This window comes from Pistacia vera, unplaced genomic scaffold, assembly GCF_008641045.1.
Source record: "Pistacia vera cultivar Batoury unplaced genomic scaffold, PisVer_v2 Contig786, whole genome shotgun sequence".
Classification (NCBI taxonomy): Eukaryota; Viridiplantae; Streptophyta; class Magnoliopsida; order Sapindales; family Anacardiaceae; genus Pistacia; species Pistacia vera.
The window spans coordinates 71,407-91,623 of record NW_022196652.1 but is presented as its reverse complement, the minus strand read 5'-3'; the positions used below and the strand labels follow the sequence as shown (position 1 = coordinate 91,623).

General features: G+C 34.7%; 2 protein-coding genes across 2 annotated transcripts; both read left to right on the top strand.

The window, feature by feature from the left end:
* Nucleotides 1–11,372: 11,372 nt before the first annotated feature.
* On the top strand, nt 11,373–15,053 carry LOC116116848. The gene is made up of 4 exons (XM_031402898.1): nt 11,373–11,519; nt 13,514–14,024; nt 14,756–14,862; nt 14,958–15,053. The coding sequence occupies exons 1-4, from the start codon at nt 11,373–11,375 to the stop codon at nt 15,051–15,053; spliced, it is 861 nt and encodes a 286-aa protein (XP_031258758.1).
* Nucleotides 15,054–15,059: 6 nt separating this feature from the next.
* Nucleotides 15,060–15,726, top strand: LOC116116847 (putative nuclease HARBI1). Its single transcript, XM_031402897.1, has 2 exons — nt 15,060–15,189; nt 15,278–15,726. Exons 1-2 carry the CDS (start codon nt 15,060–15,062, stop codon nt 15,724–15,726), a joined length of 579 nt encoding a protein of 192 aa, XP_031258757.1.
* The last annotated feature ends 4,491 nt before the right edge of the window (nt 15,727–20,217 follow it).

Here is a 20,217-nt window from a genome sequence, read left to right as displayed (position 1 = left end):
AATAAGAATTTGTAGGAAAATTAGTTTAGAGTTAAGAAATCATACGCACATTTGGAGGCTTCTCCAACTTGTCTCTGAACAAGTTTCACTACCGATCCAAGGGTAGGATCGAACTAGCCGTAGTCCACGCGAAGATAACCCCGAGGAACTAAAAATGGATTTGCTAGATCCTTTTTAGCCTAAAGAACCAAGAACAAAATCAATAATATTTTGATTCAACAACAAAAGCAATCTAACGTGGGAAGAGAGAAAAAGGGTTGGAATTTTTAATCTAAATGATTGATTGAATGAATGAATGAATATCATTTAACAAAAAATCCTGCACTTATATAGTGCACACAATGCCCCATTCCCTCATGGAATAGGCTTGGGCACCAACCCAAACAACCCCTATGTCCAAACAGCCCCATTTAGATATTTTAATTATTATTATTATTATTATTTCAATTAAATTCAATTAATATTTATAAAATATATTAACATTTAACAATAACAATAACAATAATTCATTTAAATATATGCGTACACATATTTAAATATAATCTCACTTATTTAATTTTAATATCAAATTAAATAAAGGCTATGACCTCAGCAAATTTAATTGCACTATGAGATTACCAAAATACCCTTTCGCCTAAAAAGACGAAAACGCCCTTCTTATAAACTAGCTTTTAATTATCTTCTGTGTGTGTGACCCGTAGGCTCTTTATCTTACCAGTAGTGTGTACTATCGCGATTAACACCAATTAATTGTCTCACTACACACAGACCAAGATTGGCCTCTAGCAAGGCATCATGGCCACCTGATAGATTCGGATTTAGCGAAGCAGCTACCTGTCAACGATATGGTTACCGTACAATCCAATCCTTTCATCATCTGTTATCTCAACGAGACTGAGGCACAGAAATAGTGTCAACCTCAGTTACTCTCGATATGTATATATTCAGTTACTAGACCAATGACCGGAATAATAAACTGGATAGAGCAACAACTCAATCCCACTGTGGCCACAGTTTTAATGTCGTTGCCATTTACTGAATTGCGCCATGAGATAACATCCCCCGTACCCGAGAGTGATGAATCCTCTGTCGATCCACCACAATCTTGATACACTCCTTGATGCAGCCAATCACTACCGTATTGACAGCTCTAAATAGAACTATGTTGGGCTAGTATCAAACTGCACCAATCGGTGCACAAGGTGCTCTGGTGATCTCAAGTCTAAGGATCACATGCACCACCATTCGTTAGAGGATTTGTTCCATAGACATTGGGGTTACCATCCATATGGAATCCTCTGGTGGGTTAGTCCAGTGAACTTGCCTACAGCAAGCACCAATGTGTTGCACCAGGTTGTCACCAAAACAACCTTGACAAGTGAGATCAGTCATTGCCTTTCGACAGGGTCGTTCAACATTATAATAGCCTTACCGTATTATCCGTGCCTTTACTTCAGAATAATATTAAGGCTACGGACGTTTCTAGAATGGCCACCATATGTGCTCATAGGGTTCTCACTATCAAGATTTGAAACACTTGATACCCTCGTCACGGTTCTACCATTCTAAGGGCATATATCAATATATACAATAATGATTTACGTGATATAGAATAAAATGCCTTTTTATTGATCCATGAACATTATTACAAAGAGTCAATTCTACAATAATTGATTGGCTCTAGGGTACCCACTCTAACATCAATGACAGAGGCAAAGCTCTATTTGGGTCTATGTAGCTTTCTGGTTTTAGTTCAGATAAGCCATTTTTGAAGATGGAGGCACCAAAAGAATCTGTATTGGACGGATGGCCTTTGATAGTGTTCTTTGTTGGCTGTTGCTTAACCTAAAGTTAGATTCTCCATGGAGTTTTCTCCGGTTATTGGTAATACTAATAGAGCAAGCTTCACTGGATATGTTGACACAAGAAATCCTCCCAGTTGCTGTGCAAGCTGTGCTATTGTTATTGTTTCTTGATGAGGTTGATCTTCTTCCATTGATGAACTCATGAACTACAAATTAATAATAATAATAAAGATTATTAAAAAAAAAAAATAACAAAACCTAAAAGATTTACTATAAATTAAAAAATGGATTCTTTAAGACTAAATTTACCGAGTCATAGTCATGTCAAAAAACTAGATCTGTAACGCCTCTTATTCTGATTAAAATGGCAAAGGAAATACTTCTGGGCATGGCTAGCAGTGGACACAAGAGGATGAATTACCTTAACTAAAAATTAATCATACCTAGACAACTTTGATGAGAAGAGAGTTGTCAAATGGAAGAGATCTAGTTAGAACTTTGATGAGAAGAGAATGGAAGATGAGGAATTAGGGATTTAGGCATTTAGGATCTAGCCATCTAGGTTAAACTTTTTTTTCATGGGTACCCACAGTTGCAGGTACCCAAGGTATACTTGGCCCACCTGCAAAAAAAAAAAAAAAAAAAAAGGGGGTTGAGCTGTGTATGGGTAAAATAAAAATGGGTCCAAAATCAAGGACCCGTACCCTATATTATTTTGATGGGTACAGGTCCACCTGCGGGTATAGAGCCGTTTTGCCAAGTCTAATTACATACATTTATTCGATTCAAATCAACAATCCACCACCACCATTTAAAAGATTCTACCTATAATCAGACATCACAACTCAAAATTCTTTCCCATTTCAAATAAATTTTTTTTTTTTAAAAAAAAAAAGGCCATCTAATTCATTTTTCACTTATCGAAGGAAAATGCAAAAACCACAATAACAACTGCATGACCATGACCAGACACGACATGCCATGCACTTCCAACACTCCATATCATAGCCCATTTCCATAGCCTCCTATACCAAGTCTGTCAAAAGTCCTATCCCACAACCCCCACTACCAAGGGCGAATGCATTACTTGTTGGCCCACCCTCAAATTATTTTAAAAAATATTATATATACAATTTCTAGATTTTACACCACCTTAACAGAAATATTAATAGACAAAAATATTAATGTGTAATTAGTTTTTATTTTGGCCCAACCTAACAGAAAGTTTTGGATCTACCCTTGCCCACTACTATCACCTTCATCTCTCCCACCCCATCGTATCCCCAAAATACCCCACCTTCTTGTTGAAATATGGTGATTCTGAGTTTCATTTTTTTTCTATGCAAAGTTGGAAACAATAATTGCACGATGTTTTTATATTTTTTTCCCTTTATTCTAGGATTTAGAATCGCTTAGGAATTGGTAATCTACTAATAGCCAAGGTGTATTTGGTATGGGAATAACAATTCTTTTGTCAATCTTTTAATCACCTAAGATGTCAATAAAACTACACAGTATCACCTCTAAAAAATAAAAAAATATAGGCTCCGTTTGGTTCAGTCTTTAAAAAACTATCAATGCTTTTCTCAATAAAGGTAACAGTAAAAGTTGCGTTTGGTTCACATATCCATCAAAAGATTCTCAATATTACTCAGTATTTTTTTGACTGTTTGTACGTTTGTTAATTTTTCGCTATTATTTCTCCCAACAACAACTGACTTCTTTAATGCATCTTCTTCTTTTTATTTACTGCACACACCCGTGACTTCCTCTCGCTCAATCCATCAACCAAGCACAAAACACATTGAAATAACTTTTCCTCCTTCTCGCCCAACTGCTACTGAGCTTTTTATTTCCTTTTTCTCTTCATTTACTCCACTATTCTCTACCAAAGTATAGCCGTTAATCCCTTCCCCTCTCTCAGTCCATCAACCAAGCACAAAGCACCCATTTTTCTTCTTCTCCTTCTTCACTGAAAATTTCAGATCATACAACAAAGTTTTAGACTCAGCCCAAACCCATAGAACACTTTCTCCATCCTGCCGTCAAGAATCGTTGATGCGCATTAAGTTCCTTTCAGATCCAGATACAACTCAGCTCATATCTCTTATTTCGTCGTCAACACCTCAGATTCGACATTTGGACCTAATTGAAAATCTTTCAGTTCTTCTTCTCAGGTTAGTGATCTCTTTGTTTTTTTACTGCAGTTTCCCATCTCTGTCTCTCTTTCCAATCAGTAATAGTCTTTATAAGTTAACCAGTTCATATCTCCCATTTGATGCGAACTTGACACCTTACCAGTTCTTTGAATTTCTGCCATTGAAGAATTAATTAACTGAGGCAATGGAGAGAACTTTTTGCTTGAACTAATTACTTTATAGCTAGGGTGAAAATTAATTAGGATGCAGTGGGGGTAGGGGTCGGACTTTGCTATGTGTGTGTAAGCCTATGATCATTAATTTCCATATTTGGATTTCAGTAGTGTTTGGTGTGTATTAATTTGGTGAGATGGTCTCACATACTGGGATGAAACATATCCTGGTAGTTAGAATGATTAGAGGATAGGAAGCCACATATTGAAATTAATGAATATCTCAGGAATTCAAAAATGATATTGCAGTTCTTGAAGTATCCTTTAATTAATATATACAATAGTACGTTTTACTATCTGTCCTTATGGGCGAAAGTATTACCTCACAATGTCCATTATGGTCATTAGCACTTGTTTAAATCTTCAGATTTTGCCATTCACAACTAAAGTTATTGGGTATGTACTGGATCTTTAATGGCTAAATTTATCCTTGAAGTGGAAGCTTTTATGTGTAGAATGACTGCATTAGCATTTTAGGGCTTATTGTTGAGTTGAAAATATCTTTTAATGCCTAATCATTGTGTTGTCTTATTTGTGATTTATTCAACATCTGATATTAATCTCTAAGTTGTCTGAGATTTGTATTACACTTTTGGAGTGATATTGACAAATTCTTCTTGCTATGTTTTTGGGCTCATTTTGGAGGTATCGTATACAGAGTGATGGAAAAGTTGTTGTGTGTAGTGTACATCCATGAGCAGGTTTCCATTGCTTGGAAGCTCTATTCAACCCCATCATGCACTATTTTTTATTCATTCGAGCAAACTAATCAATGGTTTGAAGAGGTGATGATTTGTCTAACTTATGTATTAATCATTTTGTAGGTTGATAACTGCAAGTTCATCGCATAGCTATTACAATGCCATGAACAAATGTACATGTCACCACTACAAGAAAATGACATTTTGCAACCAATTTTTTAGCAACTAACCAGAATAGTTGCAAAAAGGCTACATTTACCAACAAATTGACATAGTCGAGCAAAGAGGATTAAATTTTGGGGCCACCGTTCCAACATTTGGCATCTAAGTTAATTTTTTGCAACTATTTTGTTAGTCACACGAACTGGTTGCTTTAGTGACTAATAAATTTAGTTGCAATTTTTTCCGGGTGATTTTTCCCTCCAAAATTTGATATGCATCTAAAATATGGCTTTTTGCATCTACTTTTTGTTAAAAAAACAATTTTTTGCAACTACTAATTTAGTTGCGAATAATTAGGGATTTATTAGTAACTATATGATTAGTTATGAAAAATGAAATTATCAAAATATCCCTTATTGGACAGTAATTACAAGGGCCCCAAAGTATATATAGCAACTAAATTTGTTTAGTTGCTAATTTAACTTAAAAATTTCATATTCCCCTCGGACCTCAATTATGGGTAACTAACACTAATCTTTACTGATAAATTTTAGTTGCAAATTGACTTATTTCATAATAAAATTTTATTTCAAAATTAAATAACTATTAGAACCCTACTTTTTAAGTTATTTATAGATACCCTAACCTATATAAAGCAAGTATTTTTTTCAATTTCATCTCTTCTCCACACATGTTTGCCCTAGCTTTTTTTCCCAAAATTCCCAAACGCACAACCCAAATTTCATCTCTTCTCCACGCATGTTTGCCCTGCTGTTGCCCGAATTTCGAACTGCAGAATTTGACTTCATCTTTTCCCCACGCATCTTCATCTCTTTGATCTTACGCGTCTTCCTCTTAATCGCTGTTGCCCGAATTTCTGAACTGTAGAACCGACTTCATCTCTCTACCCACGCATCTTCATCGTTCAATTGATCTTCTTGGTTTCGTTCATTCATCGAATACGAGGCAGTCCCTAACCTCCCGTAAGTACAATTTTTTATCTTTAGTTCTTCACATGGTAACATTGAATCTGATTTCAATTAGTTTGAGTGTACTATAAATGTGGACAAACTGTTTGAGACCTTAATCTGTAATGTATTTATGCCACTTTTGGCTGACGTTATTTGACACAGCTGGTCCGAAATTGTTATCTTTTTTTATTCTGCTTTGATTAGTCTGTCTATTTTGGGGAATTCGGTGATATTTATTGGCCGAAACCTTCCTATACGCAATATATGTTGCTTGTCTTCGTGATTCGCTTGTATGGAAATATAAAGTTTATTGAAGCCATGACTTAATGAGTTTTAAAGCAGAGAGCCTCAATAGAAATGAATGCAATTGAAAATTCAAAAGACTCATAGTATCAGACGGGAAATTGAGGTCATTGGTTCCTCATGATTTCCTTTGTTTCTCGTTACATTCTGAGTACGGAATTAAGGTGAACATATTCCTTTTGCTTACCAACTTATATGCTTTCTTCATGAATTTTGATAGTGCAAATACTATATTAATTTTTTAGTGGCTGTGAATTTTAAATATCTAGGTCAATGATAACCTACATTCAAGTATATTATACTTTAGGCTATATGATTTATATGAGGAGAACTTTAATCCATTTTACCTTGGATTTTATGAAGTTAGGAGAATATAGGAAATAAATGTTGTATGAAATGTTTTGTTTATCTATATGTAATGTTCTGAAACTGGCAATGAAGGTGAATGTTTGTTTCAAACTTTCAATGTGACTTCAGCTTGTATGAAGATACTGTGAAGGGGAAGGGAGTCAAGAGTAGAAACTCGGGAAGTCATCTAAATGCTGGCTTACTTAGTTATTGAGTATTTCATTGGTTATGGTTTTGGATTGGATAGAAAACTCATTGAAAAAATACATTAGCCGTAGGAAAATTAAATTCGTTGCTGTGGTATGTCACTTGAAAATTTTACTAGACCCAACTCCCAGTGTTACTTAGGCCAAACCTCAAGGACCAGTTTGGTTTGCCAAAGGGGTTGGCATCACTCTACCCTCACCTTCTGAACTGGTTGCTAGGTTATTTTTTGAATAATGAATTCAAATGTTATTCTTCAACTAAAAGGAACTTGGTGGATTTTATCATAAAAAGTGTAGGTCAGTTAACATGCTTTGAGTGAAAGCAAACACTAATTAGGGAGTATATATAATGATGAGGTGGGCCTTGGTTGAAAGGGAATATCTGCATTTTAATGCCTACTCATTATGAGTGGTAATGCTTTTTGCTTGTTAACTTGAAGTAAGTCCTGGTTAAGTTAGCTATATCTAATACCTTAATTTCTTCTAAAATTAAATATTGTTCCGAGCTGAGAACTACACATATACATTATTAAGTGGTTTGGGCAAGTAAAAATATAGAAGGCTTAATTAGTAGTGTAATTTGATGAATCATCAGTTACAACCATTCTTAATTTTAATAATTCTTATAAAAAGTGAAGATAACAAAGTTTGGTTATTAATATATAATTAATTTTTAATATCTATAAGATGTGAGGATAAGGCATGCTCAACGAAAAAAATATTAAGTTGTAAAGCTTTTTTCCTGTCGTTCTACAAGTCTGATCTATTTTAAGACTCTTTATAATGTTAAATCATGGTGTTACTTGTTAAACTCCTTGTAATTCTTACCTAATCTCTTTAATTAATCAGCCAGTTGCATATTCTTTTCTTTTTATTGCTTGCCCCATAGCCATCTTGTCTCCATTGACTTCTAAAATTAAATGTTATAACAATTGTATTGTCAGGAGTGCGTTTCCATAACAATGATCAATCACATTGTCGAGTTACACAAAATTGTGGAGTGATGGTGCCAGGGGAGCAGATGGTGATCCAATTGATTTTTATGGTGAATTAAGTGGTGTTAGAGCTAAATATGTTAATGGGTTTCGGGTTGCTATTCAAGTGTAATAGTTTGACACTGATGCAAAAAAGAAGAGGATACAAAAGATTATCATCTCACTGTTTTAATGTTGGGAAATTGTGGTATGAAAATGATCCTTTTATACTTGCCATTCAAGCTCAACAAGTATTCTATGTTGATGATTACAACTTGGGATAATTGGAAAGTGGTTCGAAAACAACATAGGAACCTATGGGATGTCCCAGAGATGGATAACACAAATGAAGAAGAGAAGGATATTGTTCCTGTCCAAGAAGATGAGTTTGACAGGGGACATTTCATTAGAGATGATGTTGATCCTAACTTGGTTGATGCAACAATTACACATGTTGGAGTTGAAGTAGTGGGAGATGATGCCAATGTTGATGTGAAGAAGAAGATAATACGGGATTGATTAGTACTGATAATGAATATGATTTAATGATGGATTCTGATAACAACTTTTGATGGTATGCTTGTATGATTATATGTACTTTTACGATTTCTGAATGTGTAAATATAGTTAATGATCTAATGTCGTGAGATATTGTATAGAGTGACTTATATCTTACCTGGTACGTTTTCTCTATGTTGATGTTTGCAGATTCCGAAGATGGCTCCTGGTACAAGAAGGACCCCAGCTAGACGTGCAAATGTTGTTCCAGAGAATCATAGTCTTGTACCGACACCTAAAATTGCTACAATCATGGTAAAGTTATGATATGGCCATATAAGCATACTGAAATATATACTTGGATTTTAGATATCAGTACAATGTTGTTTAAAATTTAAGAATACATTTTACTTTCCAACAGTAAACCGTCATTTGATAACATAGTATTAACTGTTGATGCATTATTTTGATTGTAGAGAATATAGTGGCGAAGAACGTGAGAGGGAAGAGTAGAGGAGTTGGATGTGAAAGACTCCTAGAAACAGCGCAATCAAAGTTGCATGTAGACTTTCAGAAAGAAGACGGAGTACCTACTGGAGGAAATGAATCAAAGTTGAGTACTGAGGTAGGAATAGTTGCGAGGAACTATGCCCCCGTAAGAGTGCTTACTTGGAAGAAAGGTCCCTATCATGTTGAAAAACAAAATGATGTCGTAATGTAGTTTAATATCTTATCCATTTGTCATACTTTCTTATGAAAATAATATATAATACCCATATAAGTTTAATGCATGTATATATGATGAATTTAGACCAAGTTTGACATTGATGTCACGGAGCCCTATGTACTGAAATGGCTGAAGCACAAATTGTGTAAGAGATTCAATAGCTTCCGGAGTGCCCTACACAAGAAATTCAAAGCATTGCTACTAAGGAGGAAGCATTACAGAATAGACCAGAAGAAATTAAAGATCCTGAGTGATTGGATATTCTTTGTGACCTTTTTTCGAGTGAAAAGTTTCAGGTAAGGTCAACATGGATTTTAATGTTAATATATGTATTGTATTTTAATTACATGATTTGTGGTGTTAGGCACAGTCAAAAAAACACTGAGAACGGTCGAAGATGAGTGTAACCAGCGGTGGTTCCAAGAACTTTATCCAGCACAAAAAGGAAAAGGATATTAATATGATTCACTATACAAATATACAACATTGTTGTCCTGTTTAATAATATTTCAATTTATGGTCAATGACACATATGAACTGTTAAGCACAAGAAGTTGGGGAATCTGTCGGGCTATACAATATTTCATGACACTCGTTGGAGCACAGAAGAAATGGTGGATTAATGAACAAGCAAGAGAGCTATATGTAAGTTGATCATTTTCGTAACTGTCATACTGCCATGCTGGATTTGTTTTAATTGGTTCATTGCATTTCTCTGTCATCTTTTGATCACCTGTAATTATGTTGCTGCTTCTGCATGTTTGATATTGGCAATTAGTTTTCCTGAGTGTTACCAAACTTTTATAACTTTGCTATGGTTGGCTAGTAGGAAAAACCTGTTTCAAGGTTTATAATCTGTTTGGATTGAAATTAACAGTCTGGATTTAATGATGTAGATAAATTAGAGCAAAATAAATTAAATAAGGTTCAAAGTAGACAGGTTTATTAATAAATCATTGGGGGAATTTTGAATTCTAGACTGAAAGATGATGAAGATAGTAACATCCCTTCTGCCCAAATGAGAACATCATCTAGATGATATGAAGAAAGAGAACATAAAGCATGAAATCTAGAACCATCAGGGTATTTTACTTTGAACATACTTTTTTGGTCAATCAATGATGCTTCTTGCTAAATTTCCACTTGGCTGTTAACTCATGAGGAAGCTCATACAATAGATGTGATTCAATCAAGATGGCTGTGATTTATATATCTTTCTCCAAACTGAGTGTTTAAGTGTGAGGAAGGAAGTAGGAAACTATAATCTTTTGTTTCTTCAATATTCTGTAGCTTTAAAGTTATGGTTTAGTTGGGTCATTCCAAAGTCTTGTCTCTTAATCTCTTAAATTATATTGCATTTGGAGGACGCAAGAAAGCTATTTGGGGTATTTGGAATTAAAGAAAGAAAAGACTCTTTGAAAAAGCTATTTGGGTCTGATTCAATCAGAGTCATTCTGTCCTTCAAGTTATTGCTTCCCCCAAACGGTTGTTACAAGCAAAGGCACTTATATTTCAAAAATACAAAAGCCTAAACAGAATCCCAAAATTTGACTTTGCCTCATCAAAGTGAAACTCCTATCCTAGGTTATAAAAAATCATTTCTTGGCCTTTATGTGCATATGTACAAATTTATAAATATGTACAGATTTATACACTTGATGAGTAGTACAGATTTAAAACACTTTGAAAATGGGAAATGCATACGTACAGATTTATACATATGGCTTTGTTTTGCCTTTGCAGAATTAAAACACAGATTATAAATATGCCTCTGCAGATTATGTGTTAGAGAAAATGCAACAGCCCTCATCTTTCCAATTACTTAGCATGTTTAGCATGGATATGTGAATGTAAAATGTTGCTTATATGTGTATAAGAAAAACTTATGTCAGAAATTTCCTTTAGTATTAGATTGAAATGTTTGAGATACTTGTTCTACTCCATCAGACTTATTTTGTTGGTGATGTAGTTATTTTTATGTGCTATTTAGTTTGTGGTTGACTTATTGATATGGATTCAATTGATGGTAGGAAAAAATGATAGAGCTGCAAAGAGAAACACAAGCAGGGGAAAGTGAAAAAACAGAGCTGAGATATGTGAGGAAGTTTGGATAAAGCTTCCGGATTTAACAAGAATTTTGCATTTTCACAAATTCAGCATCAATCCACTGCAGGAGAAGCAGAGTTAAGGTGCATTGTGCAACAACAAGAAAATAAGATTAAACAGTTGGAGGACCAGCTAATCTTATTTGATCAACAAAAAGAGAAAATAAAAGCCTTGAACACCAACAATTGGTCCTGTTAGAGATGATGAAGCAGCTAACTATAGCCCTTGAACTAGAGAAATCTGATAAAGCTCCAACTCGACAGCACTTGCTTCTCAAACTGATGAAGACCGTCCCATCAGCTACAGCTATTTCAAATCTGGAACTGGTGACACTTGACATGCTAACGGTATTGATGGTTATTTTTGTATTGTATGGATAATAGATATTTTGACATGGGGGTAGAACCATCTTTGAGATGTTTGCATATACGTGTTAGATGGTGTACATGGGGTGGGCATTTTTGTTAGTTATGCATAGATAGATAGGGTAGAAAAAGGAAATGTGGGTGCATGCTATTCTTTTGGGTTATGCACATGTGATAGTGCATTTTAGATTTGTTGCTCATCATGCAAAAAATCATGTATGGACTATATATATATATATATGTATGAAATATGATTTTTGATTTAGTGATCAGATTTTATATTGTGTCCATTATTTGTTCATGTTGAATGTATAATGTAGGTCAATACGAAATGCTCTAAAAAAAAACATATTCTGCAACTAATTTTTTAGTAGCAAAAAGTCATTTAGCATAATTGCATTTCGCTGGAGGTCAATATGAAATGCTCTAAAAAAAACACATTCTGTAACTAAGTTTTAGTAGCAAAAAGCAATTTAGTATAAGCTTCCATATTCAGCGTCTAAAAAATAGTCGCGATAACATTTTGGATTTCACATTCAGCGTCTAAAATGATTACAATTAACCACTAAATTTTTGTCACTAAAAGATAAATTCGGCCACTAATAAAATAGTCACAAAAACCTATTGGATTCCACATTCAGCGTCTAAAATGACTATAATTAACTACTAAATTTTGGTCACCAAAAGATACATTCGGCCACTAATAAAATAGTCGCGAAAACCTATTGGATTCCACATTCAGCATTTAAAATTACTATAATTAACTACTAAATTTTTATCACTAAAAGATACATTCGACCACTAATAAAATAGTCGCGAAAACTGTTTGGATTCTACATTTAGCATCTAAAAGAGTTACAATTAGCCACTAAATTTTGGTCACAAAAAGATACATTCGTCGACCAATAAAATAGTTGCGAAAGCCTTTTACGAAATTACCCTTACACCTTTGGCATCTAATTTGTGTGGGATTCACGACAAATTATTAGACACTAAAACTGACATTTTGCAACTAATTGATTAGTCGCTATACAATTTTACCAAATTACCCTTGAACTTTTAGTGTCTAAGTTGGGGGACTATTTTGACCAGCATTTACCGACTATTTTTCTAGTCGCAAAAAAAAAACTTTTTGCGTCTAAACCACAATATAGACGTGCTATGAATCTGCGACCAGCCTACTGCAACTAAGGGAGCGACAACCAAATTTAGACGCTAAAAATGGCTTAGCGTCTAAATGTGACTTTCTGCGTCTAATTTTGCTAGACGCAGAATGCCAGTTTTCTTGTAGTGCACTCAGCCCACCATTGCAGAATTGATCATTACTTTCGACGCTAGAAGACAGTTCGATGTTTATTCAGAATTGGGGTACACAGAAGACCTTGTTGGTCTACCTTGACCGTCGTGCCTCCCATACTTTTCGTTGAAAGCAGTGTTGGGTCAAACGAGGTAATATTTTCTGTATGTTTTGTTTATAATGTTATATGTTGCCTATGTTCATATTGATATGTATCCTAATTGTTACAATATTTCAATTATGATTCTTGTTCTCACCCTACTATTATTAGATGAGTGAGTTCGTTCAATGGACTGCTGAACTCACCCATAGGTTTTGTTTTTAGAATTGTTGGCTGAGCGAGTGAAAACAACCCACGGTACTGCAATAAGAGCTTCTGACCATAGGAGGATTAGTGAACAATTACAAAATATAGCGCAGAAGAAACTGGAAGTGCAACAGTTGGCTTCTAAGTACCAACACTTGCGATCGACATACAGGTCTTGGCGTATGCTAATAGAACATACGGGATTTGGTTGGGATCACGAGTCCCAAACTCCAACATGTCCTAAAGAGATATGGCAAGAATATATAAAGGTAAACAACATTTTTTTTTTCCAATTCTTATAACGCAGTAGTCGGTATGCACTTTTTGTTTTGGGAAAATATAAATTAATGTTTGTTTGTTTTTCAATAACAGCAAAACCCTAGTGTGCATCAATTCCTACATAAAGGACTTGTTGATAGAGAGTTATATAAGGTCATATTCCAGAAGCAAAATGCAACTGGCAGATTTGCTTTCACATCTGCATCTGAACCTACGGCATCCACCTTGTGTTTTTTTGATCCTATCGAGGCAGACATGAATCAAGATGACTTCGATCCTGATCTAGATAGATCAACTGGAGAAAAACGATCTAATAGGTCTGGAGATAGCAGATCCGTAAATAGGAGGAGGAGGAGAAGAAGGAGAGACGGGGAGGGAAACCCATTTTTGGGTGTGATGACTCAGTTGGCGGAAGCTATTTCTAATAAGACTATGGGATCTGAGGCATCAATTCGTAGTGGCGGTGATAGGACCCAAGAGAACACAAGTGCTAGGACGGATCGATATTCCATGGAAAATTGTCAGGCAATTTTGGAAAGTATGCAACTTCCACCGCAAGTATATTTGGATGCTATGAAGTACTTAATTGCCAACCCAGAGTGGCGTCAGTTTATGGTGAACATGTCACATGCGAACAGGGAATTTTGGGTTTATAAGGATATCCGTCGGACGTAGATGACGGTTTAGGACTTCCATGTTGAACTTGTTTTCGCTTGTTAGTCTTTATTGATTCTGTTGACATCTAAGATATTTTATATTTACTTTCTTCATATTATAGACTTAACTTGCTTTGTTCTAAGAACTGATACACCATCTGTTGTTGTGCAATGATTCATATATTTAAAATTGAATGTTATTTATATTTTGGTTAGTATTAAAAAAGTATGAACTAATGGAAGCAATTATTACAATGGACAGGTTTAGATGGCGTCGTCTAGCCATACAAACCATAATCAAGATAATGAGAGCGAAGAAGTACAGTTATATATATACGCTACAGCCGCATTGTGTGGGGTTATTACATATGAAATGGAGTTTAGCATGCAACCAAGCCAACCTATAAATATATCTTCATTAAATGGTCACGATTATATGGTGGAACTGCTAAATGGTCATCCTAGAAGAATATACATAAGTGTTGCATGAGCAAAAGATGTTTTCAAACCTTATGTTATATATTGGCACAACGAGGCAAACTGCGAGTAACCAGACACGTGAGTATTGAAGAACAAGTAATGATATTTTTGACAACAGTTGGGAAAAATGCGTCAAATCGTGATTGTGGGGAGGATTACTAGCATTCCAGTGAGATAATCTGTAGATATGTCCATGCAGTTTGTGATGCAATATTGGAGTTGAGGTCAGTCTTTATCAAGCCACCTGACTTCACTGATGTTCCATTGGAGATATCGACCAACCCAAACTTCTACCCATTCTTTAAGGTACTTAATTATTTTTAATTAGTTGATAGTTAAGTTCATTGTTTCATAATTGTTGTTCGTCTTCACATATTACTAAAATGCAATTTTGTCAACAGGACTGTCTTGGAGCGATTGATGGTACACATATACGTAGGTCGATGCCAGTTGAGGTAGCTGATATGTATCGAAATCGTAAAGGGGCATTGTCATAGAATGTGATGGCCATCTGCGACTTCAATATGTTGTTCACATATGTCGTCACTGGCTGGGAAGGATCTGCCCATGACGCAAGGATTCTAAATTCAGTTCTAGATGATCCTGATTCGGGTTTCCCGCATCCTCCTCCAGGTATAACTAACTTGTTTATGTACTGTAGCTAAACTATAAACATTTTTTTTTTATGATTCTTCAAATAACATTCAATTATTCATTACAGGCAAATATTACTTAGTAGATGCGGGTTATGCGAACAGAGGTGGGTTCCTCACCCCACATAGACGAGTTCCTTATCATGTTCCCGATGCACATCGTAACCTTTCTGGACCTATGGAGTTGTTTAATTACAGACATGCATCGCTTCGGAATGTTGTGGAGAGGACCTTTGGTGTTTTTAAAAAAAGGTTCCGCATTCTTGATGGCATGAATAATTACCCGTTGCAGAAGCAAGCTAACATTGTTATGGCATGTTGTGTAATTCATAATTTTATGAAAAGGTTCAATACGAACAACCCTATCTTCCAAAGGTTTAATGGGAATGGAGTTTGTGAGGAAGGAAATGGGACGGGTTCGAATCAATTGACTCAGCGTAATACAGACGACATGGGAAGGGTGAGGGATAGCATAACTACTGCTCTATGGGCAGAACATGAGTCTAGCTCGTATTGATAACTGAATATTGGGGTACAAAGAATTTTGAGGGATGATTATTAGTAGTTTCGTATTATTAATTTAGATATGTATTAATACTGTGTTTTTAAATGATATATTAGTAGTCTAACTTATTATGGAGAAATTTTTTTTAAGTAAGCCCTTAAAAAATTACCAAACAACTAATTAATATTATTTAAATGTGAATTGAAAAGTTCAATAATCAAATAATATAAATTTGAAATAAAATGTATCAAAATATTATCTTAAAATCCTTTTCAAAAAAATACATAAAACAATTATTCATTAATTTATTTAATTCAAATATAATATTCAAATAATTAACCAAACTGAACAAGTGATTTGAATAGATATTTCACCTGAATTACCAAAAATACCCCTGCGTTCAGCTAACTTACTGATGGCGTGAGTGGCGTGGGAGTTCATAAAGGTAATACACAAGCGCAGGCGCACAACATTATCGAACATTATTAAATGCAAACAACATTTTTCTGACATTATCTATTGATAATTCTAATAAATAAACAACATTTTTAAATGCAAACACTTTTTTCAAAAAACTATTAAATACAACTCAATTCAACTCAACCCAACTTTTTTCAAAAAGCTATTCTCAAAAGTGTAAAATAACGAACCAAACGGAGCCATAGTGATTTGGTATTGTTTGTAATTATAAAGAATGAGTTAGATGGTTTTGAAGGAATATTGCTATGCTTACAACTGAGCCATTTAATCAAACAAATTTTTTACAAAATTTATGTAAAATGACTACTCTATCCTATGTTTCTTACCTGGTTATATGACTTAGTTGTAAGTATAGCATTATTCGTTTTGAAAAGCAAGTTAAAGAAATATGAATAGGGTAATTTTATCTTTTAAAATTAAGAAAATTGAGTTAGCTTATTTTATGAGATATTTTCCAATTTAACACTATTTTTTATTTCACACCTTATAAGAGGGCTTAATAACATAATTTCGGATAAGATCACTAGTGAATAATAAACAAAATAATTGCTACTATAAGAGGTTAGACAGACTACAAATGTCTGGATTTTGAATCACTAATCAAATTTAATTTAAAAACATGAATACAAAACAAAACAAAACAAAGCAGCTATAGTAAAGCCTCTCTATAATCATAATGGTGGATCAAACTAATTTATTACTATATGAAGTTATAACTTAATAGATGTGTAGTTATAAAAATTACTGATTTGATTTTTTATTTTATAATTCACGTTTTAGTAGTATGTATTAGGATTTCAATTCATTGTTTTAGTAGTCATTATTGCTGCAATTAGACAAGAAGAGAAAGGAAATAATTCTGAGAATGATAGTATTTAAATATAAAAAGTTTCTTGCCAAGAAGCTCTAAACATGCTTGAGAAGCTAGAAATATTTTGGCTTCAACAATAAAGTGTCCATGCTAGCGAGTTATTAAGTACCCCAAGTTAAAAGATAAGGTAACAACTCTAAAGCATAAATCATTGTCCCAAACAACTTTAGATAAATATTTTATTTCATAAGTAAACGACATATTCACACCTAAAGTTTAGCAAAATCCAAGATTGGTACCCTTGGTTTCATAAATTCAAGATTACAACCCTTAAATGGATGTTGTTAGTGATGGATGGCATTTGACACAGAAGTAGAGGTGCTTTTACAAAACTGCCCTCACAACTTCTTCTTCTTCTTCTTCTTCTCCCTTCCTCTTCTTCACTATCACCGGCACTTCCTCTTTGCGTGTTTCCCCCACATTACCCATTACACCGAGCCCTCCGACACTTCCACCAGATTCCCCACATCACCCACTACAAAACCCCTAACATTCATTCCTCGGTGCACCCTCAAATCACCGCCCGACAGCTAATACCTTTTTGTGCGTTTTCCCATTTTTCAGCAAGATCCGGTCGATTTTGACACTAGAACCACCACTCAAACCTGCGTCCTCTCCTCGCAAAACTCCTAACTTTCCTTACCTAGTGTACCCAGACCTACGTAGGGACTGGTCCTAACCAGCCCTAGTCTGGGCCTAATTGCGACCAATCGCTTATGGGCCTAGGACCAGTCCTAGGCTCATGAGAAATTTTAAGACCCGGACCAGTGACCGGCACTAAGACTGGTCCTAGGAACAGTCTTATTGGCCTAGAAAAATTTTTCACCCGAAATTTATATATATATATATATATATATATATATATTATATATATATATATATATAATATATATATATATATATATAGGAGGCCAAAAAAATTATGTTGGGGGTTTATGTAATTTTTAGGGGCCTAGAAAATTTATTTCCACCCCCGAGAGATTAGTAAATTTTTAATTAATTTTAAAAAATAATAAATTAATGGTTAATCATAATTAATAATTATTTATAAATATGGGGATTTAAATTTAAACTTTAAAAAGATAATTTAATTAATTAATTTTAACGTAAATGTAATATTCGCACATTCACACTTCACAAATAAACAATTAAATAAATTTGTTTTTATTAAATTATTCATCGTCAACAATATTTACATCATTGAAATCTGTGTTCCAGAAGAATTCAAGTAGTTTAGGATCTTTACGGTGCTGCTGTAGTCTTCTCTCTACATAAGTCCAATCCCGTAAATACGTTATCACTTCAATCATCTCATTGGTTAAAGAACATCTTCTGTCTTCAACAATCTGACCACTCGTTGAGAATGTTGTCTCGGATGCAATTGTAGAAACCAGCATTGATGAAATGTCACGTGTCATTTGGGCTACAATGGGGAATCGACTTTGATGTTGTTTCCACCATTGAATCACATCCATCTCACATTTCTCCTTCTTTGTTATGTAGGACATGTCCATTTGCAGGTAGCGATTTAACTCATTTGGTCCATGTATGTATGCACTAGAGTTGCTACTTCTACCGCCATGTTCCATATACGTCCATATGCTCAATTCTTGATAGTTGCCTTCATCAGGGTCCTACTGGACGTTCCGGTTCCATTGTACCTGCTCTGATATAAAGATAAAAGGCTTTCCAATTTTGTTTAAAGTTAATCAAATAATACGTATAATCATGTCCTAAATGCTGGCCTATGTTAGTAACTATACAATAAACTACGTGTAATTTAAACCTAGGATCTACAACAAGGCCTAATCCATATAAGAATGGAATAACTAACCAATATTTCTCATATTTTTTTTTTCCATCTTTGAAACAATTTCCATTAAGACGTCATTATATCTATATTTAGCAAAAGTTTTAGAATTTTGAAGTAAAATATCTAACGCTAAATTAGCAGTAGGATAATAAATACCATTTAATGTATTAGTGGATTCATAAAAAACTTTAAGAAATGAATAAAAAAGTTCGCAAACCGTCCAATCATCATAGTTGACAACTTCCTACGGATTCTTCCGATTGACAAAATCTGTAATTTGTCTTGCAGTTAGCAAAGCTTTTTCCAACATCAAGTAGGTGGAGTTCCAATGGATAGGCATGTCCATACATAGCTTCAAAGGTCAAACCGGTGGATCCTCTTGCTTACAATATTTGACGCACTCTTGCCATCTTTTGTTGCTACCGCCGACGATGAATCAGATAGCCACGACACCCTTTCAATCTTTAAATTTATATCTGTTAGAGTAGCCCTAGAGCCATTCAATTATTATAAAATTGACTCTGTAATAAATGTTTATGTATCAATAAAAGGCATATTCTTCTATATCGTGTATGTAATAATATATGTCCTTAGGATGGTAGAACCGTGACGAGGGTATCAAGTGTTTCAAATCTTGATAGTGAGAGCCCTATGATCACATATGGTGGCCATTCTAGAAATGTCTGTAGCCCCAGTATTATTCTGACCAAGGACATAGATAATACGGCAAGGCTATCATAGTGTTAAATGACCCTATCGAAAGGCAGTGACTAATCTCACTTGTCAAGGTTGTTACCAACAACCTGGTGCAACGCATGGGTGCTTGCTAGAGGCAAGTTCACTGGACAGACCCACTAGAGGATTCCATATGGATGGTAACCCTAGTGTCTATGGAATAAATCCTCTAACGGATGTTGGTGCATGTGATCCTTAGATTGGAGATCACCAGAACGCCTTGTACACCAATTAGTGTAGTTTGACACTAGCCCAACATAGTTCTATTCAGAGCTATCAATACTGTAGTGATTGGCTACACTGAGAAGTGTATCGAGACTATGGTGGATCGACAAAGGATTCATCACTCCTAGGTACGGGAGAAGTTATCTCATTGGGTAATTCAGTAAATGGCAATGATACTAAATCTGTGGCCACAGTGGGATTGAGTTGATGCTCAATCTAATTTAATATTCTTGTTATCGGTCTAGTAACTGAATACAAACATGTCGAGGATATCTGAGGTTGACACTGTTTTTGTACCTCAGTCTCGATGAGATAACAGTTGATGAAAGGATTTGATTGCACGGTAACCATATCATTGGCAGGCTGTGGTTTCGCTGAA